The 26,514-nt window shown below is 43.6% G+C and overlaps 4 protein-coding genes, 1 non-coding gene and 1 pseudogene across 7 annotated transcripts; 4 read left to right on the top strand and 2 right to left on the bottom strand.

The window, feature by feature from the left end:
- Window positions 1–628: 628 nt before the first annotated feature.
- LOC120812604 (histone H3) lies at window positions 629–3,468 on the bottom strand. Its single transcript, XM_078097329.1, has one exon. The coding sequence runs from the start codon at window positions 1,083–1,085 to the stop codon at window positions 675–677; it is 411 nt and encodes a 136-aa protein (XP_077953455.1). The 5' UTR covers window positions 1,086–3,468; the 3' UTR covers window positions 629–674.
- Window positions 3,469–10,042: 6,574 nt separating this feature from the next.
- trnap-agg (transfer RNA proline (anticodon AGG)) lies at window positions 10,043–10,114 on the top strand. Its single transcript has one exon. It is a non-coding gene; the product is annotated as a tRNA-Pro (tRNA).
- Window positions 10,115–12,145: 2,031 nt separating this feature from the next.
- On the top strand, window positions 12,146–12,757 carry LOC120812599 (histone H2A-like). The gene has a single exon (XM_040168727.2). The coding sequence runs from the start codon at window positions 12,146–12,148 to the stop codon at window positions 12,527–12,529; it is 384 nt and encodes a 127-aa protein (XP_040024661.1). The 3' UTR covers window positions 12,530–12,757.
- Window positions 12,758–13,154: 397 nt separating this feature from the next.
- Window positions 13,155–13,767, top strand: LOC120812601 (histone H2B 1/2-like). The gene has a single exon (XM_040168729.2). It carries the CDS (start codon window positions 13,234–13,236, stop codon window positions 13,747–13,749), a length of 516 nt encoding a protein of 171 aa, XP_040024663.2. The 5' UTR covers window positions 13,155–13,233; the 3' UTR covers window positions 13,750–13,767.
- Window positions 13,768–19,029: 5,262 nt separating this feature from the next.
- On the top strand, window positions 19,030–25,839 carry LOC144391350 (cytochrome P450 2D3-like; annotated as a pseudogene). The gene is made up of 7 exons (XR_013455255.1): window positions 19,030–19,166; window positions 19,869–20,119; window positions 20,724–20,909; window positions 22,754–22,885; window positions 24,226–24,312; window positions 24,521–24,622; window positions 24,745–25,839. The product of XR_013455255.1 is annotated as a cytochrome P450 2D3-like (transcript).
- LOC120809691 (histone H3-like) lies at window positions 25,382–26,258 on the bottom strand. Of its 2 annotated transcripts, none has more exons than XM_078097328.1 (2): window positions 25,836–26,258; window positions 25,382–25,728 (listed from the first exon to the last, which is right to left on the bottom strand). In XM_078097328.1, exons 1-2 carry the CDS (start codon window positions 26,230–26,232, stop codon window positions 25,676–25,678), a joined length of 450 nt encoding a protein of 149 aa, XP_077953454.1. In that variant the 5' UTR covers window positions 26,233–26,258; the 3' UTR covers window positions 25,382–25,675. The 2 variants fall into 2 exon arrangements, with proteins under 2 accessions (XP_077953454.1, XP_077953453.1); XM_078097327.1 differs by having other exon boundaries at window positions 25,382–25,493.
- Between the last annotated feature and the right edge of the window lie 256 nt (window positions 26,259–26,514).

Here is a 26,514-nt window from a genome sequence, read left to right as displayed (position 1 = left end):
CGCTTGGCGCCTCCTTTGCCGAGTCCTTTTCCTCCCTTCCCTCTTCCGCTCATGTTCACTGGTCGGTTTGGTACAAAGATGATGAACACGAGTCAGTTCACAGATATTTAAAGCCAGTCTGAGGACGTGATGGAAGACGAAGGCGGGGCTATAACGTGGTTCTGCAGCGCCTCCTGCTGAACGAATGTCTGTGTTTTGTTGTCTTCTGCAGGACCAAATAAATGCTGTAAAGATCAATATCTGAGTAGACTTTTGTGAATTTTGTGAACGGCAAGTTTTCAAAATTGCTTTTGAATAAAATATCGATGATGATCTTGATTTAACTCAAATCCATCAGCAGATATTCATTTGGAATTATGTTTATTCTTATTCGGTCTGATGATTTGTCAACTGGTTCACTGTAGTAACGTTAATGTAAATCAATCAATGTAAATGTAATGTAAATCAGACAACGGTCTTCTTCGCCAGAATACATACAACTTATTGTACAATGTGTTTAATCACATGTCACTTTGCACTGTGTCTTGACTGAGACAATTTACCAAAATCTAATCAATAGTGACTATTGTCACTATTATCATGAATTGATTATGGTCACGTTAAGGAATGAGTTCTTTACAGAGAGTGAGGTGGCTCTTAAAAGAGCCGTTGTGGTGTTAGTAGGAGCAGACTTTTCAAGCTCGCTCCCCGCGGATGCGACGGGCCAGCTGGATGTCTTTGGGCATGATGGTGACCCTCTTGGCGTGGATGGCGCACAGGTTGGTGTCCTCGAACAGGCCCACCAGGTAAGCCTCGCTGGACTCCTGCAGAGCCATAACAGCGGAGCTCTGGAAGCGCAGGTCGGTCTTGAAGTCCTGAGCGATTTCTCTCACCAGACGCTGGAAGGGCAGCTTGCGGATTAGCAGCTCCGTGGACTTCTGGTAGCGACGGATCTCCCTCAGGGCCACGGTACCGGGCCTGTAACGGTGAGGCTTCTTCACGCCGCCGGTGGCCGGGGCGCTCTTACGGGCGGCCTTGGTGGCCAGCTGCTTCCTTGGGGCTTTGCCTCCGGTGGACTTACGGGCGGTCTGCTTGGTTCGTGCCATGATTCACTGGTATCTCTGGTCGGAAGAAGTATGCAGGTCGGGAGGAGACGCGCTGCTATTTAAGCGGGGACCGGCTGTGGAGCGGTGACGCAGGTTCAGACCTCGGCTCCTGATTGGTGGAGGACTCCTCCTGGAGCTCAGCCGCGCCTCCACAAGAGAGTCTGCAATGCTCATTGGTGGAAATCTATTTCAAACTGTCCGCTGCGGGGCGGATTTCCTTCCTTTTTTGTTGAAAGAGCGAAATGAGTGACTGTCTCTCTCAATGCGTGACACTAGAGAGCCCTCTAGTAGTAAGATAAATACGGGCAAATCTATCACCCCACCACTTGGTGGAAGTGGAGACCCAGATAACAGTGTATTACCTCCATTTCATTTGTTTTACGATGGCTTCTAATATCTGGGAATCCAGTTTGATATTACCTCAAACATATGGTGGAGTTGAATCTGATTCTTATCCTTAAACTGGTTCAATTTGATCTATACAGTTAGAAACATGGCACGAGAAAGACAATATGCTTTGGTTTTGAATCATAAGGATGTTGGTCGTTGTCATTATCAAGTACAATGTTTTTAAACTGGGTGTTACACTGCAAATTCATTCAGCAAAATAAGAGCAAATCAACTTGATTTGTGAAGTATTGGAAGATTATCTAGCTATCTGACATCTTTGAGCTGTATTGTTAGTTTCAGGTTGAGCCCTGAAATGTCACCATGCTGTGGCCCTTCTCAAGCTTGACTAAGCAACAGCCAAACAGATATTTATTTATATACTTACATTTTGCAAAATGGTAATATGAAGAATAACGTAAAACAAGGGTTAATGGGTCAAATGGTTAACGGGTGTTTGAAAGTAAGCTGCAGAGTGATTGGACGAGGACGAGCATCAGGAGGACGAGCATCGGGAGGACGAGCATCGGGAGGACGAGCATCAGGAGGACGAGCACTAGCCCTCGGTGACTTGCTGCTGCTTGGAGGCATCCTGAGCCCAGTTCACATAGTGGTTCACGCAAATCTGCCTCCCTATGGCAGTTGTGCAAAAAAAACAAAGAAATCCATGGAAACAGTCATACATTCTTCCTTGAAATGTGATCATTATTCACTGTTGTGGTGAGCTCGAGTAACAGAAACCAATGTCCAACATACACAAATGCCTTTACACCACAGCTGCTGTGGGTCTCCATGAAGGAGGCGATTTGTTTGTCCGGCACCCTTCCTGTAAAGTTTTCAAAGCAGAACGACGCAGGTGACATTTGTTATACTAGCTGGGCTGCAAAGACAAGAGAAAACCAGGATTGGTGTCAGAACACATGGAGACACATTTAATCAGGCTGCAACTACATCCATATTTATTACTTTTAATATCACTGGGTAGACATCTAGGAATGTATGTTACAACTATATACTATTCAAAAAAAAGTTCGTATGGTTTTTATGTAATCGTGTGTTCTAGTGAACGCTCTAAATTGCGTACTTTGACTTCACCTACAGTTAGAAAATTCAGTAACCCAAATGTATCTCAAAGAACTTGTTTAAGTCGTGATGGCAAAATAACTGTTTTTCTAAATACATTTTTTTTCTTTGAGGACAGAACAGAAGCGAGTTCAGCAGAGGTAATGGAGAAAAAAAATATTTGATTATATCTTTTCTCTGTTTAATAAAAAACAAACAAATTTCTGCATAGTAAATTAGCTAAATATTTAAGCCATTTGTCATAGACGTTAAATCCCACCGATGACATGTCCACTCTGTCTTTTGAGAGTTTTGGGGTTTTACCTATTTGGGTTATTATTATTATTCTCCCTATTGTATATTAGATATAAATACGCAGCATATCTAAATAGTATTTATTCAGTGTATTCTTATTAAGTGTGATCCAATATATTGGGTTAATTTATATATAATATAAACTTTATAAACTTTTTACTTGAAAGTGACATTAAAAGCAACGGATTTACAATAGAAATGTATGACACCATTAATAAATAAGAATGTAAATTGTTATTAAAATTACCGTTAACAGGATGGAAACCATTGGATAAGAGTCAACACTAAAATGCATTAATTAAATGATGGTTGTAGCTGGTTGTCATCTACGGTCCACTACGATTAGAGAGGTGTCGTTTGTGTTTTGACAACGTTTTATCTCATAATTTAGACCTTTTATCCCCTTTCTTCAGGGCGGAAATGGGCTTCTATAGTTCTGTGAACTCCAGCCAATCCAAAGACGGGGTTTGTTACCAATTAAATGTAGAGACCATGGTGACTGTCTCCGCCCCCTTACTGTCAAAAAGAACAACAGCAGAAAACACCTTCGAGCGCGAGACGGAGATTTGCTCACGGATGTTTGATTTACGCGTGAGCATCAACCTGATTTGGGCTCTCGAATTTTGACAGTGATTTGCCGCCATAGTTTAAGGATTCAAGTCTCTTTTGCTTCACTGGCACTAAGAAACGGCAAGAGCTAAAGCAAGCTAGCAATCAAGTTATCTTAAAACAGTAGAATCAACAACACATTTAGCAGACTTGCTTGGTTTAAAGAAAAGATACTTAGTCTTATTTCAGGTCGCCTGGATGTCTGAAGGCCTAATAGTCGAGATGAAGCCTTCAGAGCGATAAAGGAGAAACAAGGAGAGACCAGAGATGCACCAACGCAACTTGTGCCCAAGAGAGGAGCTGTGTCTGTTTGGAGGCTCTTTTGGAAAACCCGACGTAAGTTAGATCAGAAAACGATTTCTTGCAAAGCCTCTGGTGGCAACACTAGCAGCCACAACAAGCTATACCATACCGCACATCCCTACGTCCAGGACCCTGAAGCGAGCTAAAAAGAGCTTAACCGACCCCTCTCACCGCGGACAGAACCTGTTTGTGTCTCTTCCATCTGGCAGGAGGCTGAGGTCCATCAAGACTAAGACCTCCCGCCACACCAACAGTTTCTTCCCATCGGCAGTCGGGCTCATCAACAGAGCCGGTCCCCCACTGACTGACTCTGACATCCCACCGGTCACTCCCTTCAGACCCCACATGCAAACACACACTTGTGACGTTCTATTTGCTGGTGCACCTTATTTCTAACTTTTTAAAACTTTATTTTTTAATTTAAATTCCTCTTGCACCACGTTGTCTTGTTATCATTGTCTTATTCTCCTATGTTGTGCACCAACCACCAAGTCAAATTCCTTGCATGTCTGATATAATTTGGTAATAAATGTTCCTGATTCCTGATAATATGAACCATATAGTTTGAGATTAAATTCCTCTCTACTGCCAGTCATTGACTTGAGCTTATTTGAATTTACGTTAAATAGACTGTTTTCAGCAGATGGAACAAAGCTGACGCCAAGTGGAGCTGATTGGCTGTTGCCCTGCGGACACGTAGTAACTATTCACTGTGTAATATCATTAATTACTATTTACTGTGTAACATCGTTGACTACTATTACTATAAGACATGCCAAAAATCTCAGATATTATTAAATGTTCTGTCTGTCCTTTAGCGATTGAAGTAGAACAATTATCAGATGTTGTCGACTAGTTACGTTAACGTGTGAGGTTAATAAAAAAGGGTTGGTTTTACGATGGTGTCTCTTGAGGTTCATCAATTAAGTCTGTGCAGAGCTGAGCCTTTTGCAACGCGACATACAACACAACAAATTATCACTCAAAATAAAGATGAATTATAACAAGTGTGTAAATGAAGTAGGAAATCATAACATTTTCATAGTGTGTGTAAAATACAAGGGACCATCTCAACCTAGGTGTCCACTCTTGCCAAGCATTAATATGAATGAGTAAATGCATATTTTGATTATACAAACCCTACAGGGAAGGAAAACTAAGCTTAACAAACCAAGGTAGTGGGAAATTTGTATCAATGGACCGAATATCTTTTGTGGGTTTTTTTAATGATGTTTTACGGCGATCGTCAACTGCAAATGCAGCTCTGCCCCTCTAAAGAGAGGGGAAGAGCTGTCAACTGATCACCGTCTGGTGGTGAGTCAGGTGAGACCTGGTAAACTCTTCGGCCATCTGCACAAACATTTAATAACTGGGTACATTCTAGATCCAAACAAAAGGGTTTGGTTACATTGGTCAAATTATTCATATGTGCTCTGAAAATTAAAAACAATTTATCGTTTCAAGTTCTGAGATTCGTTAGCTTGTCTTATGGCACTATAGTTGTTGAAAGCAGACTGTGTTGCTGAAATAAAAAATCAGCAAACTAAAAACTTATAACCCAGAAAACTAAGCCCTTAACTATAAAATCAAAAATTGTCATTTAATTAAATTAGTTAAAAAATAAGAATTTACATTCAAACTAAACAATAAAATCAATAAACTTAAAACATTAAACATTAAAAAAAAAGAAAAAGTTGATGCTGTCACTCCCTCTGTGACATCATCGGAATTGTCACTGACCAGAAGATCTGAGCCAGCAGGCGTAACCATGGAGATGATGATGTCAATGACATCAACGCCATCTGATTGGCTGGCACAGAGCTCACATCTTTCTAAGGTACAAGGTAACAGTCAGTTGGAGACCAGACAGCAAGAGATAAGGCTGCACCAGAGAGGCACTCCACACCAAATTGAAATACAATGGTCAAACTGGAGAAAAGTACTAAAGAAATGCCCCAGACTTCTACAGGGAGAGCATTTTCCAGTGCAATGGCTTTTTGGAAGAAGCCTCGTGCCAACAAAAAGGAAGATGAGCCAGGACCTTCCAAGCCAAGGGTGAGAAGTCTGCAGGAAGAGATTGCCATGGATAAACAGAAAGAAATCGCCATATCTGAGCAGCAGCAGATGGCCATGGCTGAACAGACCATCAAGAGTCCAGGGTCAGAAATCTCTGGTCTGAAGGAGAGTCTCAAGGAAATGTTTAAAGATCATGAGGCAAACATTCCGCTTCTGGTTAGTAAGGAGCTTGAGGTCCACTTCGCAGAGAAGACAGCCAAACTCTTCCAGGACCAGACAAAATGTAAGGAAGAGTACGAGATTCTCATGGGAGAACACAAGAACCTGCTTATTGCCCTCCACGCTGAGCAGGCCAAGACAAAGCAGCTGGAGGAAGATAAGAAGATCCTGGAGCAGAAAAATAGGGTTCTAGCGGCGGAAAACGTGGTTCTTGATGAGGCAAAGATGCTCCTGGGCCAGGAAAAGAGGGTTCTGGAGGGAGAAAAAATGGTCCTGGCCCAGGAAAAATGGGCTCTGGAGGAAGAAAAGATTGTCCTGGGGCAGGAAAAATGGGTTCTGGAGGAAGAAAAGATTGTCCTGGAGCAGGAAAAGATGGTCCTGGAGCAGGAAAAGATGGTCCTGGAGGAGGATAAGAACCTTCTGGTCGAGGATCAGAGGCTCCTGGAGGATATTTGCCTCCGAATGAAGAAAAGAATCCTAGGATTCTTTGGGAGGAGGATGGAAGACAGAGCCACAGAGATGGCAAAGATGAGGAGGAAGGCTTCTGGCGGTGGATTTTTCCACAGGCCCTTCAGGAGGTAGTTTCTCTGCCTCTGTTTTTCTCCCGGTACTCGGGTTTTTAAAAAAAGATGGTGAGAAGGAGGAGGTGGTGGTAGGAGGTGGTGGTAGCGGGTAGACGGAGTATCTGCCTCTATGTGTTTTTTTCTCCCGGTGCTCGGGTTTTTTTTTAAAAATGGTGGAGGAGACAGGGAGTGGGTTTGGCGTCAGGAGGTAGACGCCCTTGTGTTTCTCTATATGGTTTTCTCCCGGTGCTCGGGTTTTTAAAAAAAGATGGTGAGAAGGAGGAGGTGGTGGTAGGAGGTGGTGGTAGGAGGTAGACTTCTATGTGTTTTTTTCTCCCGGTGCTCGGGTTTTTTTATGAAAGTGGTGGAGGAGACAGGGAGTGGGTTTGGCGTCAGGAGGTAGACGCCCTTGTGTTCCTCTAAGTGGTTTTCTCCCGGTGCTCGGGTTTAAAAAAAAAGAAAAGGCTGTCGTGAAGTGGAAAACATTAAATGAACGATGTCTGATCTGGTGCATATGTGTGTGATAAAACTCCTGGACTTGACCAAAATCTATGTTGTAAATGGTTGTCTGAATGAAGGTCTACATGTTGTGGAGCATCTGGTTGTACATGGTACCAAATACAAAGTGTGCTTTAAAGAGTTCGTCAAAAGCTCCTAGGGTACTGGTTGACTTGCAAAGTATGACCTGCTTGTCCAGAATAATGAAGAACTCATGGATGGTGCTCCTCTTCATCCCAACAGCTAGAAGATACGGTTGAGTGGTGCATTTGATTGCATCAACATGTTCTTGAATACTTGTTCCGCTCTGAAGATAAAGAATAAGTCAAAATTAAAAATTGGAAAGTCACAGATTACAACGGTCCCAACGTCTTGTTGCCATCTGTAAAGATAATCCTCATAAGCAATGACATAAACCTTCTTGAACACGACAAGATGTTTCTCAGCATGGGCTGCAGGACACCTTGCCTGGTCTTCTCACACCTTGGCCAGTATTTGAGGTATTTAATGTATCACCGGTCCCTTTTTCAAATGACTTTTCAAGCTCGCTCCCCGCTGATACGGCGGGCCAGCTGGATGTCTTTGGGCATGATGGGCAACTACTCGTCCCTCCCTAACTGAGAGCAAAACACTCGACTAGATCTCGACTCTTTGCTGTCCTTGCGCCGAAATGGTGGAACGAGCTCTCTGAAGACACCAGGACCGCAGAGAGCCTTCACATCTTCCGCCGCAAACTAAAGACACACCTCTTCAGACTCTACCTCGACTAAAGACTAACAAATTATAGCACTTAAATTGTACTTGTAACGTCACTCATCTATAGCTAACTGTAAATTGGCTTATTTGAGGAAATTGCACTTTCTTGTTTCTTGTTCTCCTGAGTTTGTACCCTATGGTTGAATGCACTTATTGTACGTCGCTTTGGATAAAAGCGTCCGCTAAATGACATCCACTGAGAGATGTCAGTTAGACAGGCAGAGATCCGAGCCACCACCTGGGTGTCCGAGTGAGGGAAGGAGAGAATTAGTTGGGTGTCATCGGCTTAGCTGTGGTAAGAGAAGCCATGCGAGCGAATGACAGCGCCAAGAGAGTTGGTGTAAAGCGAAAACAGGAGGGGACCCAGCACGGAACCCTGAGGAACTCCAGTAGTAAGAGGACAAGGTTCCGACACAGATCCTCGCCAGGTTACCCGGTAGGTGCGGCCGTCGAGATAGGACGAGAGAAGGGAGAGTGACCGGTCTGTAGTTGTTTTCTTCAGAAGGGTTGAGGGTAGGTTTCTTCAGGAGGGGGTTGACTCGTGCCTCCTACAGAGAATTGGGAAAACAGCCAGATAACAGAGCGTTGTTGATGAGACAGGTGAGGAACGGAAGAAGGTCAGGTGCGATAGATTGTAGAAGATGTGATGGAATGGGGTCAAGAGGGCAGGTGGTCGGACGGGCAGAGGTTACTAGGGTAAGAATTTGGTTGGGAGAGAGGGCAGTGAAAGAGGAAAGTGAGGGCGAAAGAGGTGAGGTCGGTGCGACGCGAGAAGTAGGAGGTGGGTTTGAGAAGGAGGAGCGTATGTCAGCTATTTTCTTGGTGAAGTAGTTGACAAAGTCTCCCGGAAGAAGGGTGGAGGGGGGAGGAGGGGTAGGGGGTTCGAGGAGATTGGGGAAGATCGAGAAGAGTTTTTTGGGGTTAGAAAATGACGATTCGATTTTGGATTGGTAGAAAGCGCTTTTGGCAGCAGAGATAGAAGCAGAAAACGAGGAGAGGAGAGATTGAAATTTAAGCAGGTCGTCAGGTCGTTTATATTTACGCCATCTCCTTTCCGATGCTCGCATGGTGGCTCTCATGGCACGGACCGGTTGAGACAGCCACGGAGCCGGAGGGGATTTGCCAGTCCGTCGTGTCGTAAGAGGGCAGAGAGAGTCTAGAGAGGAGGAAAGAGTTGAGAGGAGAGTCTCTGCAGCAGCGTTCGGATGCAAGAGTGTGAAGGAATCAGTTGAAGGGAGAGCTGATAGAACAGAGGATGCCAGCGAGGAGGGAGAGAGGGAGCGAATATTGCGACGAGCCGGTATAGAGTTAGTCAATGAGGGAGGTTTGTTAGTTATAGAGAGTGGAAGGGAGTAAGAGATGAAGAAGTGATCAGACACATGAAGTGGAGTTACAGAGAGGTTAGTGGTAGAGCAGTTTCTAGTAAAGATGTAGTCAAGGTGATTGCCGGCTTTGTGAGTAGGAGGAGAGGGACTGAGTGACAGAGCGAAGGAAGAAAGTAGGTGTAAGAGGTCAGATGACTTCTCCGTCTGGATGTTGAAGTCACCCAGGAGGATGAGCGGAGGTCCATTTTCGGGGAAGTTGGACAGGAGAATGTCCAGTTCTTCCAAGAAATGACCTAAGGAGGCTGGCGGACGGTAGAGGACAACGATGGTTAATTGTACCGGGTGAGTGACTGTTACAGCATGGAATTCAAAGGACAATGGGGTGGATGGTGGTAGAGGGTAGAAAGAAAAGCTCCATTTGGGTGAAATGAGTAGACCTGTGCCACCACCCCTACCAGTGGGCCTGGGAGTGTGGCTGAAGGAGAAGGCGGAGGAGAGAGCGGCTGGGGTGGATGTGTTCTCAGGTGTGATCCAGGTCTCGGTTAAGCTATCGTTTGAGTACACAGGCTGATGGAAAACAATGGAAACAGCAAGACTAATAACACAAAACATCGGGGACAGCCAGCAGGCCTATCAAACTCCCAAATATGTGATTTTTTTGACTTGACGTGTGTTTGAGTCACTCAAACACACTCACACTATGAGCTACGCATTTCATTTTATGACAATTTACAGGTAATAACCTCAGATTTGAGGCACCGCTCTACACGTGAAGTGCTGATGGTTAATTAAAAATGACCAGCAGAGGGAGCTCAATGACCTGATAAGATGTGCTTCTAAAAAATGCCACATCAGCACAGCAGAAGCTGAGTTTTTTCATCTGTAGGCTGTGACCAGTTTGCATGGCTCGTTGGTCTAGGGGTATGATTCTCGCTTAGGGTGCGAGAGGTCCCGGGTTCAAATCCCGGACGAGCCCTTACTTTTTTACTCATCTTTGTTTGTGCAGCCCAAAATTGTACATTACAAATTTGTCTCAGAGGGCTTTAGAGTCTGTACACATGCAACATCCTCTGTCCAGAAACCCTCACATTGGCACACTCCCTCAAAAAAAAAAAAAACAATGGTGGGGGAAAAAAACAAAACCTCAGGGAGAACAGCAGAGGATGGGATCCCTCTCCTGGGACAGACTACAAGGGATGTCCATCCATCTTCACACCGCTTATCCTGCACACAGGGTCGCTGGGGGGGCTGGAGTCTATCGCAGCCAACTTTGGGGCGAGAGACAGGGTACACCCTGGTCGCCAGCCAATTGCAGTGCTAACACAGGGACATACAACCATCCACACTGACACAGGGAATTTAGAGTTACCAATTAACGTCATCCCATGTCTTCAGACTGTGGGAGGAAGCCAGAGTACCTGGAGAAAACCCACGCAGACACAGGGTGAACATACAGCCTCCACACAGAAAGGCCACTGGGCAAAGTCAAACCCAGGACCTTCTTTCTGCAAGGTGATAGTGCTAACCACCACACCACCCAAATGTCATGAACAACATAAAATATTTACAATGCATTCAATTCCTAAGACATAAAAAAAACTCAAAATAATTTCAATCACAGGTCATACACCGATGTGAAATGAAGGGAAGACTTAACATCTATTGAATCTTGATGATTTTTTGGCATTAGCCAGAGCCAGGATGGAGCGAAATCAATCCAGCTGTACACAGCTGGAATAACTGCGCGTCCACGGGTTTCTTAAATAGACCACGGTATCGATCACAGATTTACTGATGAAATGGAGAAGCACGGCATATTTTTCACCGGCTGAGCAGCAACTAAGTATGGAAACTTATAGAGCTCCAAACTTTTCAAAAAAATCTTTTAGTGAGATTTTGTCGGGAGTGACCAAAATTTTGCCGCGCTCGCAGTCACGTGACTCAAATATCAGGGAATATGGAATTCATTTGGCGTTGTAGCCATGTTGTGCCCTGAAATCTAGTCGAATCGTTGATGAGGGCGGCCTACTGGAGATGGACAACATTGGTTACATTCTGAGAAGCAAAGACACAGCTGAAGGTAAAGCCCCAGGACATTTTGGTTACAGTAGATGTTATTTCCTACATTCTAGTCGATTTTTGGGTGGTATGCTAAAGAATTGATTCTGATTCATCTGATCATGACTTGTAGGGCCTTCTAGACTTGAGCTGAACCTTCAGACAACTATTGTTGTGCCTTAATGACTGTCTATGTGCCACAATATGGCCTAATTATTAGACCTGTGTTTGAGATTTGACCCAGGTAAAAATGATTCAAGTAGGAAGTAAATAGGATTTGGGAACTTGGGAAATGGGAAAAACCATGTGGATACTTGTCTGATGCGGAACAATTTGGTATTGGATATTTTTTTCAATTGACAAATTAGGAAATATATATTGTGAAATATGTAGTAGGCAGTGTTGAGAAAGAAGTTCTTCAGAGGTAGTGAGGTGGCTCTTAAAAGAGCTGTTGTGTGAAAATCAGGCGGTTTAAGCTCGTTCCCCACCGATGCGACGGGCCAGCTGGATGTCTTTGGGCATGATGGTGACCCTCTAGGGGTGAATGGCGCACGGGTTGGTGTCCTCGAACAGGCAAAGACCCGCTCCTCTCGTGCTGGACTCCAGTTCCCAGTCGGTCGCGTCCACAGGCATCTGCGCAAAGGGAACTATGCCTAGGTGGCCAGCTGCTTCCTGGGGGCGGTGATACAGGATCAGATCTCCGGCTCCTGATTGGTGGAGGACTCCTCTTGGAGCTCAGCCGGGACTCTACAAGCGAGTCTCCGCTGCTCATTGGCGGAAAAATTTAAAAATGTCCGCCAAAAACTGTGAGCTCGCGCCCTCTGCTCTCGCGCCTGGAGCCTCTTCTCTGGTTGGTGCGCGCGTCAGGAACCGTCCCGCCCTTTCTGCGGACATATAAAGCAGGGTTTGACGCGTTCACAGACACTTCCTTCCCTGAAACTGTCTGACAATGAGCGGCAGAGGTAAAACCGGTGGAAAGGCCCGAGCGAAGGCAAAGACCCGCTCCTCTCGTGCTGGACTCCAGTTCCCAGTCGGTCGCGTCCACAGGCATCTGCGCAAAGGGAACTATGCGCAGCGTGTCGGCGCAGGAGCCCCCGTCTACCTGGCGGCCGTGCTGGAGTACTTGACCGCTGAGATCCTGGAGCTGGCTGGAAACGCCGCCCGCGACAACAAGAAGACCCGCATCATCCCGCGTCACCTGCAGCTGGCTGTCCGCAACGACGAGGAGCTCAACAAGCTGCTGGGCGGAGTGACCATCGCTCAGGGCGGCGTGCTGCCCAACATCCAGGCGGTGCTGCTGCCCAAGAAGACCGAGAAGCCCGCCAAGAAGTAAAGCCGGAGACCTCCATCTACCACAAAGGCTCTTTTAAGAGCCACCCACCCACACGAAAAGAGCTGTGATCCTCATATGTTCATAGGTTTTTTTTTGTTTTTTTCTCATTCCCACATTAGGTCATTTGTGCCACAACAACCATCCACTAATAATTCCATCTCGAGTAAGAAAAAATTTGTCTATTATGTAGTCTTACTTCTTACGGTCATCCTAATAAAGTCACACAACTCTAGCTTTACCGCTCAACCTGTTAATGTATCACGTAGAAAGGACACTACTGCAGCTGAAGCATAAAACAGTTTTAAATCCGACACTTGAGGATGTAGATGGATTCACTTTTAGAGAAAGGTAACAGGAAGACTTACAGGCAAGATTACAGAGTGCAAAATAAGGATTTGACATTTTAAAGCGCCACAACTCATATTAAATATTCCTTTAGATGTATTTGTATTACATGTATTTGTCTCTATTCTGAATGAAAAAAAGGTGTGTGTCACGTCTCTACACGTCAGGAATTGAAGTGTTTGTGTATGTAATTATCAACAGGGTGCCCTGTGATTGTGAATGGTTTGTGTGACGGTCATTAGATGATTTCAGTGCATGCGATGATTTATACAACATGATTCTCGACAAATAAACAATCTTGTGTTAAGTCAAGAGCACTTAAGTTATTCAATCTCAACAGGGAAATCCGCATAGTTGCGATGTTTGTGACGCATGCGCAGTATCACACAGAAGGCAACCAATCACGCTCGAGCAACAGCACAGTGTACTTTGCATCTAGTTCATATATGAACACCGTGCTGTTGAAATTGCGACATTCTCAGTTTACAGAGAAGTTTCCAATCATGCCTGAAGTTGTGAAAGCGCCCAAGAAGGGCTCCAAGAAAGCCGTCTCCAAGGCCGTCAGCAAGAGCGGCAAGAAGAAGAGGAAGACCAGGAAGGAGAGCTATGCCATCTACGTGTACAAGGTGATGAAGCAGGTCCACCCCGACACCGGCATCTCCTCCAAGGCCATGGGCATCATGAACTCGTTCGTGAGCGACATCTTTGAGCGCATCGCCGGTGAGGCCTCTCGCCTGGCTCACTACAACAAGCGCTCCACCATCACCTCCAGGGAGATCCAGACCGCTGTGCGCCTGCTGCTGCCCGGCGAGCTGGCCAAGCACGCCGTGTCTGAGGGAACCAAGGCCGTGACCAAGTACACCAGCTCCAAGTAAACCTGATGTAGACACAAAGGCTCTTTTAAGAGCCACCCACTTCTTCTAAAGACCATTTCCTGATGATTGTGTTTCAAAACGTGTGTATATCCCTTTGTATCTATTGATTTACAAAGGAATACATGTTTTCTATGTATTTAACTTTATTCAGTGTTACGGCGGAAGCCAGACTTTCACCAACATCTGCGGTTTCATTTAAACTTAACAAGAGGAAAAATTGGCTTTTCAGCTTGAAGCATTGCCCAGTGAGCACAAGACTTAACTTTAACGTTGAAATATGGTTGAAACGAAAGACCTCATTTCAACGTCTTTTCAACCCGCTAAAAATTGGATGAAACCTCAACGTGCCAGAAAACGTCAAATTTGTTGATAAATGTGTCATGTTGTAACGTAAGGTTAAAAGAGACTACATTAGATTTTCATAATATATATTGAACTGGTTGGCGAAATTTGGTCTACAAGAAGACTTATTTTTAACCTATTTAATATTTCACTTAAAACGTCATAAATATTAAACTACGGACTCACGTGTCGACGCCTGCAGAGCTTCGACCGGGTGCAGTGTTTGGTGTTGGTAATGTGTTAGGTTGCTACTGTACCTATACATGTTATTGTCTTTCCCATTTCATATTGAAAATACCTTTTTAAAGCAATGGGGGCTAAATACAGATTGCAAGGGAGCTGAATTCAACAAGTTTTGGTCTGTAAACGAGGGCCAAAACATTGTAAGTTACTGTGTGCTTAAAGCATGTTACTGTGTGATATACCTGGAAATGTTACTCCAGAAATGCCATAAGTTGCAGATGAATTGTTATCTTGTTTATAATGTAATAAGTAAACAGTCTATAAATTAGGGTTCTAACACACCTGCTGCTGTCATTATTAGTTTATTACTGTCATCATAAACCCAAAATATCATCTTTGCCCTTTCCTTGAAGTCTTTGTGCTTTCCCTCCTCACAGGTTTCTGTGGGTGGTGGTTGCATCTGATGGAGGTTGCATCTGATGACAGCTGTGCCTGCAGTGGTCCTGCCTTACCCCTGGCCTACTACTCTCAATATTAGAATCATTTCTGTCGTAGGAATTGGATGCACTGTAAGTTGTTCATACTCTGCACACCTACTTCTCTGCTGCTTTCCCCTCAGGTTTCTCCCGGGTGAAGGTTTTTTACATTTTGGGGGTTTTGGGACAGGATGTTGCATGTTTAGAAGTGTTTTGGCCTCAGTCAGCGTGGTTACATGGATTAGATTAACTGGCTTAGTCAGACTGAAATCGAATCATACCATCATGTAAAAACACTAAGTGAGGGAGGGACAAGTAGTTTGGCAGATGCAGAGCAGAGGTTGGGATGTAGGGTTTGACCATGTACTGGATGTAGACTGGACTTGATCCATTCACAGCACGGTTTTGAAGTGGATGCGGGCAGCCACCGGTAGCCAGTGAAGAGAGCGGAGGAGAGGAGTAGTGTGGTAGAATTTCGGAGGGTTAAAGACCAGTCAAGCTGCTGCATTCTGGATTCTGGAGCTGCAGAGGTTGAATGGCGGCAGCAGGGAGACCTGCCAGGAGAAGTTGCAGTAGTCCAGGCGTGAGGTGACAAGAGCCTGAATCAGTACCTGCGCTGCCTTCTGGGTGAGAAGAGGACGTATTCTCCTGATGTTGTAGAGAGTATCTACAGGATCGTGTTGTTGCTGTAATATTGGGAGTCAGGAAGAGTTGGCTGTCTGTATATATATATAAAGAAACGATCATTTTACACACGTTTACGTTAAAAGTCATATTGCTCAGGGATACTTCGACATGGAGCAGCAAGCCTTGAACCCCCAACCTTGCCGTTCGCGGCACACCCTCTACCCCTGTGCCACGTCAACCGGAGAGCGTTCTCCAACAAACTCCTTCAGTTCCGCTGTCACAAGGACATCATTCCTGCCCAGAGCAATAACACTTTACAATAAATCATCCCATGATAATCATAAATAATGACCCTGTGATGTTGCTGCTCTTTCTATTGTATACAATGTGTATATTTTTATGCTATTTTCTTCCCTGTACATGCTGTATACCAAAACTTCGCGCTTGAGGGATCAAGAATCTATCCACCCTATGGTTGAACCGTGGCTTTCTGCAATCCGCAAAATTCTTTAATTTTTCAGAAATGAAACGCAAGCATTAAAAATGTGCCAATCAACACAGTCTCACACAAAGCTCTGAGCATTATTCATTAACAGAACTATGCATTGGAATCTGCATTAATGTTGATGTCCTATTTTCATCATTACGGTAATCAGCTCCTCACAGAGAGTGCGTGGCCCTTAAAAGGACCGTTTGGTTGTTTATAACAGAAGTTGGTGTTTAACCTCCGAAGCCGTACAGGGTGCGTCCCTGTCTCTTCAGGGCATAGACCACATCCATGGCGGTCACCGTCTTCCTCTTGGCGTGCTCGGTGTAGGTGACGGCATCGCGGATCACGTTCTCCAGGAAGACCTTCAGCACACCGCGGGTCTCCTCGTAGATCAGACCGGAGATGCGCTTCACTCCGCCGCGGCGAGCCAGACGGCGGATAGCGGGCTTGGTGATTCCCTGGATGTTATCACGGAGGACTTTACGGTGACGCTTGGCGCCTCCTTTGCCGAGTCCTTTTCCTCCCTTTCCTCTTCCGCTCATGTTGTCAGATAAATTTGAAACAAGATGGGCAAGTAGGCTTAGTTCACAGATTTTTAAACCCAGTCGGAGGACGTGATAGGAGACAGAGGCGGGGCTTGATCTTATTGCCATAGCGCCCTCTGCTGAACTAGACCATTAATAATCAACCTTCGTCACCTCTGTCATTGTGCCTCAGATACCTAAACATTGTCTCCGTTTATCTTGTTATAGATCATAAAGTGGAACATCTTTGACATAGTATGGTTTTGCTTCATTTTTTCGTCTCGGCTTCCTTGACCGTCAAGGATGCAATCTGAGGGAGGATGAGACAACCATCTGATGGATATACTGTGTTACACAGTAGTGAAAATGGGGGTGGAGGCTCAGGATAGTTAAACTGTGTCTTCCGCCATCTAGCTGCAAGCAAAACCAAAGCAGACATTCTGTAGGGGCCATTATGTGTTGTTGTTGGCAAAGTATATTTTGTTTGTTAGACTGTATTTGTATTGACACTTTGGACACTAGGTGGCGGTGATTAGGTGCACATGGGTGTACATAAGGGACGTAGGTGACGGGAAGCGAGGGACAGGTAGGGGAGCACCAGACAGTTCTCACTAGACCACGAAGACAGACCACCATCAATAGGAGCACGTTCAACCGGTATGTTCATCTGTTTATACAATTGCCTGCAATAAACTACAAACCTCAACCACAATCATCGCTGGAAAATCTTTTGTGTGTCTGCATCGAAACATCACTCCCACCTGTGCCTGATGGCAAAGAACAACAACGAGACAGCTAAAGGGGCAGCAAACCTAAGATTGCAATTAGCCAATCTGGTAGAGGGCCGCACAAAAGGAATGAATAACTTTTACGTTTTTCATGTCAATGCTTTTTCATTTTAACACATTTTAAGGCGCTTGTCTAACGGAAATGAGCAAAAAATCCGACAGCGGGGAGAGTTTACTTTAAATGTAACGTTAAGTTATAGAATTCACTACCGATAGAAATGTTATACTATAAAATATGAGATGACATCGTAGTTTGACCGACGTCGTGTTATTTCAAATTCACATAAGACTTTAAACTTAAACTGCTCTTAGTGATAACGCTAAGTCCCCCCATACAGCCCCTGAGCCAGACTCTCACCTGAATCCCCCCTGAGTCCATGTACTGTTTTTATAAACATCAATGTACCAACACACATTTATAACAAAGACAAAACGAGCAGCTCACGTTCCCTGGGGCCGCTGCGCCGTTAACGGCAGCTCGTCTGTGGTTATCAGTCAAAAGTCACTTCATGACTCAACTTTCATACTCTAGAGGCTGACTAACATCCTACTGAGGCTGAGACGGTTTTATATGTAGTTTATACTTTATATTATGTAATATAATTATTATTATATTATGGATCAAAGTGAGCTCAAGTAGTCAAAGCTGAAATATCACTTTCTAAGTTAGAATGTTACAGAATAAATACACAAAGAAACTTAAATCACTTTGCTCCTTTTGTTTTGTTGTGTGATTATAAACTTTACATTTAGTTGTGTTATGGACCAGGAGGAAGCAGCATCAAGCTGAAGGAGAACGATGTGTGTGGTGACATTCAGCTGCTGTAACTTGGACATATTCCGAAATATCTTAAGGTTAAAATAGCTTGTATCCTGTTCAATAGAAAAATAAGAAGTCCTTGCATACAACTTAATACATGTGTTGGTCAATTGGTTTTTAGTAACAACATTGATGGAATCTCCTCTGCCTTAATATTGTTTATATTACTTTTAGCTGAAAGTAATTTTATATAAAAAGTATTATACATTACCATTACATTAACCGGAAAATGTTTGGAAAATTATCTCAGCGTGAAATATATCATACTCCGGAGGAGAAGCGTATCTTCCTAAATTAAATTAAATACGAAGAAAATGACCTTACTTATCGGTACTTCATACATTTTTCGGCTTTTAGGGCGTTTGTTTTTAAGCCCAGCAGGTTGCTGGGCAACGGGCAGGAAGTCCCCCGCAGGCCAGACCGCCCCACTTCAGAGACCGCTCGGTTCAGCCTACGCGGTTGCTGCCCAGGTCTGCGAAGGCTGCTGAAGGATGCAGCCCAGCGACTTTGAGACACATCGACAGTCTAACATGAATACGGTGCGTAAGGCAAACATGGTTAGGGACCCAAAGGTTCGCATTTTCACCATAAAAAAAGCTACAACCCCCTGCAGGAATCGAGTTACGGTATAAATGAAACCGGTATAGGTAAAAGTAACAAACAACTAAACAATGCTTTTTTTCTTTGAGTATTATATTCTGATTGAAAGAGATAATACCCCCCCCCCCCACACCCCCCTTCTATAAAAATATTTTAATAATGGGATTTTTCCGGTTTTTCTCTTATTTAATAACGCATTCTGTTATTTAAACGTTTTCAGCAAACGCCTTTGTCAACCAGTTAATCATATTTTTCATTTTGCAGCATTGTGCACCACAAGATCTTTGCCTTTGCTGTCAGAGCTGCAAATATTTCAAATCCCTTCAATATTTTCTCTGTCTATTATATTGTGTGGAAGTTAGACCACACCCAAAGTGCATGAATGGCCTGTTTCCCTGCTGGCTAATACACCACCTTCAGAGGGAGTTAACTGCGCAGACAAGATCGTTGCGTAACCACATGAAACAACAGCAGCCCGCAGAGTCGCGTCCTGTGCGCGGTGGTTTCGTTCATGACGGGAGTTTAATAGTGATTCCGATCCACGCTTTAAAAAGCAGCGATATGAAGGTAAGACTTGTTCTTTATTTTCAGGTTCACAAGAAAACACTTGGGAGGATGAAGACTAAGTGGTTGGTTCGGTACCAACTTCTTCACTCGGGTCGCCTGCATGTTCTGCAGGACGCGTCACTCATCGGCCCGAGCAGCCGCTGCGCTTCGGAAAAAAAAAACGAGAAAAGATGTCGAACGCTTTTATAAATGATTGAATTTTTTGTTATTCATTTTGAGTTTCGGACTACAGGTTAAAAGATTATCTATAGAAATAATTAATACAACAAAAATAAAATGAGTAGTTTTTGAGAACCTGTAGAAGTGTAAAATGTTTGGGATATTGGTCCTTAATTATAAGGATAAATATCGTTGACACTCTATGTTCATATGTATGGAACAATCTGACGAATAATTGAAGAGGTTTAAGAATCTATATTTCTTTCTGCAATGTAGTCAAGTAGAAGGTGCATGGTAAAAGAAAATGCCTCTGATTTTTAACTACAGTATCTGAAAAAAAAAACCATTTCTCTACATCGTATTGTGTAACTGGTTATCTGTATTCACCTCTATTAACAAGCCATGCCAATAATTGTGTCAAACTATGGAAAAAGTTTAGCACTATATAAACTGATATTTTGGTGGGCAATTCAAGCCAAATCCTGGAAGAATTGCCTCTCAAAGTGTAACCTGTTTCTGTTTGATTTTCCCACTCACCCACAGGTGAGCAAAATATAACTACAGGAGTCAGCATTCAGAACCGAGAAACACTCGCAGAAAGCAGTAAACTCTTCAGTTCAGTCCCTTCCACCATGTTTGCGTTAATAATACTGCTGTTAATCTGCGTTGTCTTCATCGTCGTTCAACTCAAATCCCGAAGGCCCAAGAACTTTCCACCAGGACCCCCAGTCTGGCCGATACTGGGGAACATTTTGGACCTGAGCCTGGAGAACCCCCTGAAGGACTTTGAGAGGGTAAGACAGCTGAAACGGACGATGTGGCTCTTCCAATACATTCTCTTGTAATTGTATGAATGTAATCACTATCACAAAATGTGTTGAGAACATTTCAACACTTAAACCTTTGGCAAAATGTGAAAAATAAAAACGTGACAAGTCTTTAAGTCTCGAGTCATTAAGCTTCTATTTTACTCGCAATAGGTGATTACGTATGTTTTCCCTGTACAGAGTTGACAGTCTGTGTTCTTAACTACTGGACTATGGCCAACCAGTAGCTGAGGTCACGCATTATTAGGTGTTGTCTAACTTGCACACAAAGTAGTATTTGCAAGGCCCAAGGTCAGGTGCTTGATGTAATGTGCTGTTAGTTGTTTTAATTTTTCTCCTAATGTTTTCATTATGTGATGATTCTCATGAATTACATTATTTCATCTTAATTTGTTGATGAGTTTGTTTAATATATTTTCAACGCTGCTAACCTAATTTCCCAGGTTAGAGGATAAAGATCTAACTATATCAGAAAACATGTTGTTTTGATTATATTGAATTGTTGGAATGTAAATAACCATCTAAAGTTAAATTATTTAAAACACTACCATGCCATCTTCTTTTCTCCCAGTTGAAGAAGACCTATGGAAATGTCTATAGTTTATTTCTCGGTCCCAAACCAGTAGTAGTCATGAATGGGATGAAGACCATAAAGGAGGCTTTGGTGACCAAGGGTGTCGATTTCGCTGGAAGACCCCAAGACCTGTTTGTCAATGACAGCACCCAGAGAAAAGGTAGGACATACATGATGTTTCAATGAGCAGCTAATAAATGTATCGTCCATCATAGCTTATTTAAAAAGAGCAACACAACATTCCAATGTTTGCTTATCTTTGTCCATATAGAGATGGGACAGTCACCAGTGTAAGTATATATGTAGTGGCCATTTGTCCTACAAATCTTTAAAACAAAGAGCCACTGGCTGCACCTACTGCTTTGTTTTTGTCAGGCAGCAATAAAGTGGATTGTCAAGGCAATCGATTCCTTTTGTTTACATTCATTTGCAGAGTCCGCCAAACACATACAATAAAACTTGGCTACCTTCCTATGCAGTGCTCTGGCTCGCTATCTCGCTGGTAAAAAAAAATATTAGTCACCCAGGTGCATGCTGGTCCTACCTGGCTATGCCCTTAAGTAACCTGCGGGTGCCCACAGTATTACCTAATTACTACTGGTAAAAAAAACTATTAGTCACCCAGGTGCATGCTGGTCCTACCTGGCTATGCCCTTAAGTAACCTGCGGGTGCCCACAGTATTACCTAATTACTGCTCCACTTAACCCAACTAACTATATTTTAGAATAAATAACTGGATTATAGCTCCCACAATATATGTTATTAAAACAAATGGTAAATGGACTCTACAACACTTTTCTAGTCTTCCGACAACTCAAAGCGCTTTAACACTACATGACATCATTCACCCGTTCCGACTACATCTACACACTGTAGTCACAGCTACAGGAGCAATGTTGGATTAAGTGTCTTGCCAAAGACACATCGACATGGGGGGTTAGCAGAGCCTGGGATCGAACCACCAACCCTCTGATTGGAGGACGACCGTGCTCCCCACTCACCCACTGTTGACAAGGGTCAATGTGCAGTTTTTTTATTGCAATTATCACAAAGTACGTTGAAATGTGTGACCTATTCAACAGCATGATAGGAAATATTGAGAAGGTAGAAGCAGGCACCTGAGCTATACAGTATATGAAGGTCACTCGGAGACTATAATCATCTTTGTTGAATGATCTGGCTCATGTGGGGGCGGCAATTCAGCAGTATGACTAGGACGTAAACTCCAAAGTGCCTTTTAAAGGTGATAAATCCCACACTTACCGGTAACCAGTGAAGGGAGGCTTAAACCGGGGTTATAGGATTAAGTTTTTGTTTAATACAGAGCAGCTGCATTTGGTTTGAAGGCACCTCTCTAATCAAAAGGAGGGAAAAAAAGAGTCTTATGTAACTGATGTATGTTTTACAATTCAGTTAACCAGAGAAAAAGAGGCAGAGCTGGAGAGGACTTATCGCCTTTCTTCATCAAACCTTGACCTCCATTCATCAGTCATCAAACTTGTATGCACTTGTCCTGCAGTTGCCCACTCACATGTTAGGCGACACTCTATATTATTCCAACAACCAAGTCTTTTCTGAAAGCCATGTTGTTCCTCTTTTTGTTTACTTAAAGTCAAACTCCATTCAATTCTGTTGGCTGTAAAAGCCCTTTCATTGCACAACATTACACAATTAGTCCAAATGCAAACGAGATGGTGACACGCAAAGTCATTCTAGTTCTTATGTAAGAAAGTAAACAACATGGTCTTGGGAGGTGGGGGAGGTGCAGGGGGTTGGGTGAACTGGCCAGCCAGCGTTTCTGAGATAGGACTGAGACAAAGAGAAAAGGCGATGTCATGATTTTGCAGCAAAACATTTTAGATGTGACGTGTCGAGTCTTGGTCAATCAGCATTAAAATGTCTTCAGCGTCTTCATTTCTCTCCAATTTTTTGACGCAACCCCTTATGACGGTATGATTATGAACAACTTAATATTGCCCTTAAAGTTTGAAGTTTCACATTTGCATTGTCATTCTCCTCTCTCTAGCCGGGTGATGATCGGTCGTCCTTTTCAGAAGCGCAGTTGACTATGTACATTCTGGATCTTCACTTTGCTGGGACTGACACTACTTCCAACACTCTCCTTACTGGTTTCCTCTACTTAATGAACTACCCACAAGTACAAGGTATGCAAATACTCTACAAAGGAATGCTCATAATTGTTTGTATCGTAGATTCTTTTATACAGAAATACTTTTTGTAAAAGTCCTGAATTGAAAAGGTATTTTTTTTGGAACACGTATCAATTGTCTCATTAAATTAATGTCTCTTTCTTAAAAAGGGACAGCACAGCCTTGGGGAACTGTTTACCGGTTAAGTGTCTTTCCCAAGCACACTGTGGCATGCTGGTTGATGATGCCATGGAGGGAACTATTGCGCTTCCGAATTGATGTAAATCGACCCTACCTCTTAGCCCTAACCTATAAGTGACAAGATGCAACTTTTAGCTACAAATATGCAGAAAGCTCTCACTCCAGTTATGAATGATTAGTGTAGTGTTTGTAATAGCAATAGATCAAGTGTGTCCCTGCAGTAAAGGCTTTCATTTTTTCCCCCTCAACAAATTTCACCTTTGAGACAATAAGATCCACCCTCACGAGTGTACCACGGGTCATTGTTAGAGGCCTTTGGCAAATTCCAGAAAGACAGCCTCTTCAACAGAAGGCAGTTTGAAGTAGGAAATTGGCAGGTGTAAATAATTAAATCAACGATTGCTGAATTCCATTGGACTGCTTCAGTTTCAAGGCTGTAGTTAGTAGTTTAGTAGTTTCACCCATGCGTCTCAAAGAAGCCTTAATAGCTGCTAACTATGCACGTGTATATGGTCAGCTAGTTCACCCTGAGTCATGTATCAGTTTCTGAAAAAACATATTTGGTTCATAGAGGAAAGTACTGATCAAAGCCCGGCTGATGAATAGGTCATGGAAAATATATAGGTGTCGTTGTGTATGAAGGTCGGTAAAACACAAGAAAAAGATTCTTTAGTTTACTGACGCGATCAGTTTGAAGTCTGGTTTCTCATAAATGTCTTGCCCGGTATATTTCTTTGTCAAAGTTGAAAGAAGCCATATCAAAGCGATTTCATTCACGCTACATTAACATTAATGTCGACAGATATGTAAAATATGAATGTCTACATTGTTTGGGCTAGAGCAGAGACACCTACTTGCGAACAAAACCAACTAACCTTGTTCACCATTCCCTGAAAATCAGGTCATTTCCAACATTGAAAAAAATTACATTACATGACATTTAGCTGACGCTTTTATCCAAAGCGACTTACAATAAGTGCTCAGAAGACTTTTTAATGACTTTGTTATTTATCGGTGACGCCACGTATTAGGATGAATTCCCCTCCACTATTGCATAGGTTTAACATTGATCCACTCCTATAATACTATTTTCCAATTTATCAAAAATATTGCAAATTTGTATTATCATCCTTCATGTTTCTGTCAGAGCATTTGTCAGCAGGAGATAGACATGGTGCTGGAGGGAAAGGATCAGGCCAGTTCTGAGGACAGAAACAACATGCCTTATGTGCAGGTAAATCTCACACTTTTCTCATAGCCAATAAATCTTGGATTCAATATGTTCACCCGTGGGTACATCCTTGGGATAAATTCAATTCACATTTCACATATATACCAATCTTCGTGCCAGTTCCCATTTTGCTGCTTTTTTTGTGTGGCTGATCTTTTGAGAGCCGGTGTTTAAGTATGGGAACATGATGTTTAAATATTTCTTCATCCAGGCCGTAATCCATGAATTCCAGAGAGTAGCCAACACTGTTCCACTCAGCGTCTTCCACTGTACAACTAAAGACACAGAGCTCAATGGATATTCCATCCCCAAGGTAAGAAGCAACTGGTCCTGTCTTTTCTGTCACTATTGTGTAAAACAATGTAGGCGTCTCTGCTGGGAATGTACATCTCTGCAAATTATTCATTCCTCTTTTTATTCATGTCTTGTCCACAGGGTACTCTGATCATCCCTAATCTCACCTCAGTGCTGAATGAGGAGGGCCAATGTAAATTCCCAAATGAATTCAACCCTGAAAACTTCCTCAATGACCAGGGAGTTTGTGAAACCAGAGGCCTTCATGCCTTTCTCTGCAGGTGTGTATGTTTCAATTCTCGTCAAATCAATTATCTTCATGTAGACCAAAATCACAAGTAACGAAATGGCCTGAGGTGGCTTCAGAATCTGTATAACATGCAACACCGGTTGTCATGTAGAACGTGTCATTGCATTATAAATATGTGTAACACTAGCTTTATAGTGGTGCTTTTAGTTTAAGAATAAATACGAAAGTGGGATATTAATGAATCAGTTGGTCTAGCGTGTCTATTTTTTGTTATACTACACACCATAATTTTGCTGTGGAACAGGTGAAAACTATTACGTGGCATGTGTAGCAATGGTCTTTTAAAATTAGTATTTTGAGTTTAAATTGCTCATGACTTTAGTCAATTCACCAATAATGTACATGGTCGAATGGTTTATATTAGCAATACAAAATATTGTTATTGTTTGATCAAAAAGTGGGTGCACCAATCTCAGAGGGGTTGAACGGCACAGAGAAATAACTACTAACAAATGACTTACAAACATGTTCAGTTTAAGAATCTGTATTATGGTACCACCTTGTGGTAGCAATGGAAGATGTCATCAGCAGAACGCACCTCCGATGACAAGCACTGCATATGATCGATTATTCATGACAGCTGGAAAAAAGTAACATGCACATTAAAATATTTCCCACAATCTTTTCTGCAATCTTTCAGCGGGAATAAGATGTTCTGGACAGTCAGACACCAAATGCCCTATGTGCAGGTATGTTCTGGATTATTTCACTGAGATGTTCCGAGGTACCGTTTGGTGACAGCGGTGTCTTTCATGTAGGCAGTCATTCATGAGATCCAGGGAATGTCTGACACTGTTCCCCCTCAGTGTTTTCCACTGAATTGATAATGGTCACGTTAAGGAATGAGTTCTTTACAGAGAGTGAGGTGGCTCTTAAAAGAGCCGTTGTTGGGAGTAGAATCAGGGTGTTTAAGCTCGCTCACCGCGGATGCGACGGGCCAGCTGGATGTCTTTGGGCATGATGGTGACCCTCTTGGCGTGGATGGCGCACAGGTTGGTGTCCTCGAACAGGCCCACCAGGTAAGCCTCGCTGGACTCCTGCAGAGCCATAACAGCGGAGCTCTGGAAGCGCAGGTCGGTCTTGAAGTCCTGAGCGATCTCTCTCACCAGACGCTGGAAGGGCAGCTTGCGAATCAGCAGCTCCGTGGACTTCTGGTAGCGACGGATCTCCCTCAGGGCCACGGTACCGGGCCTGTAACGGTGAGGCTTCTTCACGCCGCCGGTGGCCGGGGCGCTCTTACGAGCGGCCTTGGTGGCCAGCTGCTTCCTGGGGGCTTTGCCTCCGGTGGACTTACGAGCGGTCTGCTTGGTTCGTGCCATAATCGACTAGTATCACTCTGATTAAGAGAAGTGAACTTTGAGAGGAGACACCCGGCTCTTAAAGTGTGGACCGGCTGAGGAGCGGTGACGCTGATTCAGACCTCCGGCCCCTGATTGGTGGAGGACTCCTCCTGGAGCTCAGCCGCGACTCTACGAGCGAGTCTCCGCTGCTCATTGGCGGAAAATGATTTAAAAATGTCCGCCAAAAACTTTGAGCTCGCGCCCTCTGTCTTCCTGTCTGGAGCCTCTTCTCTGGTTGGTGCGCGCGTCAGGAACCGTACC

This window comes from Gasterosteus aculeatus, chromosome Y (assembly GCF_964276395.1).
Source record: "Gasterosteus aculeatus chromosome Y, fGasAcu3.hap1.1, whole genome shotgun sequence".
NCBI classification, from domain to species: Eukaryota; Metazoa; Chordata; class Actinopteri; order Perciformes; family Gasterosteidae; genus Gasterosteus; species Gasterosteus aculeatus.
This window is presented reverse-complemented; position numbering and strand designations above follow the sequence as displayed.

What these genes read in the sequence shown, in the direction of transcription:
- LOC120812604 (XM_078097329.1), bottom strand. Translation starts at nt 1,085, where the DNA reads ATGGCACGAACCAAGCAGACCGCCCGTAAGTCCACCGGAGGCAAAGCC.
- LOC120812599 (XM_040168727.2), top strand. Translation starts at nt 12,146, where the DNA reads ATGAGCGGCAGAGGTAAAACCGGTGGAAAGGCCCGAGCGAAGGCAAAG.
- LOC120812601 (XM_040168729.2), top strand. Translation starts at nt 13,234, where the DNA reads ATGTTTGTGACGCATGCGCAGTATCACACAGAAGGCAACCAATCACGC.
- LOC120809691 (XM_078097327.1), bottom strand. Translation starts at nt 26,232, where the DNA reads ATGGCACGAACCAAGCAGACCGCTCGTAAGTCCACCGGAGGCAAAGCC. An exon ending in GCTGGCCCGTCGCATCCGCG is followed by an intron (nt 25,494 to 25,835) that starts GTGAGCGAGCTT and finishes ACTTTTTTCCAG; the next exon opens with CTGTCATGAATAATCGATCA.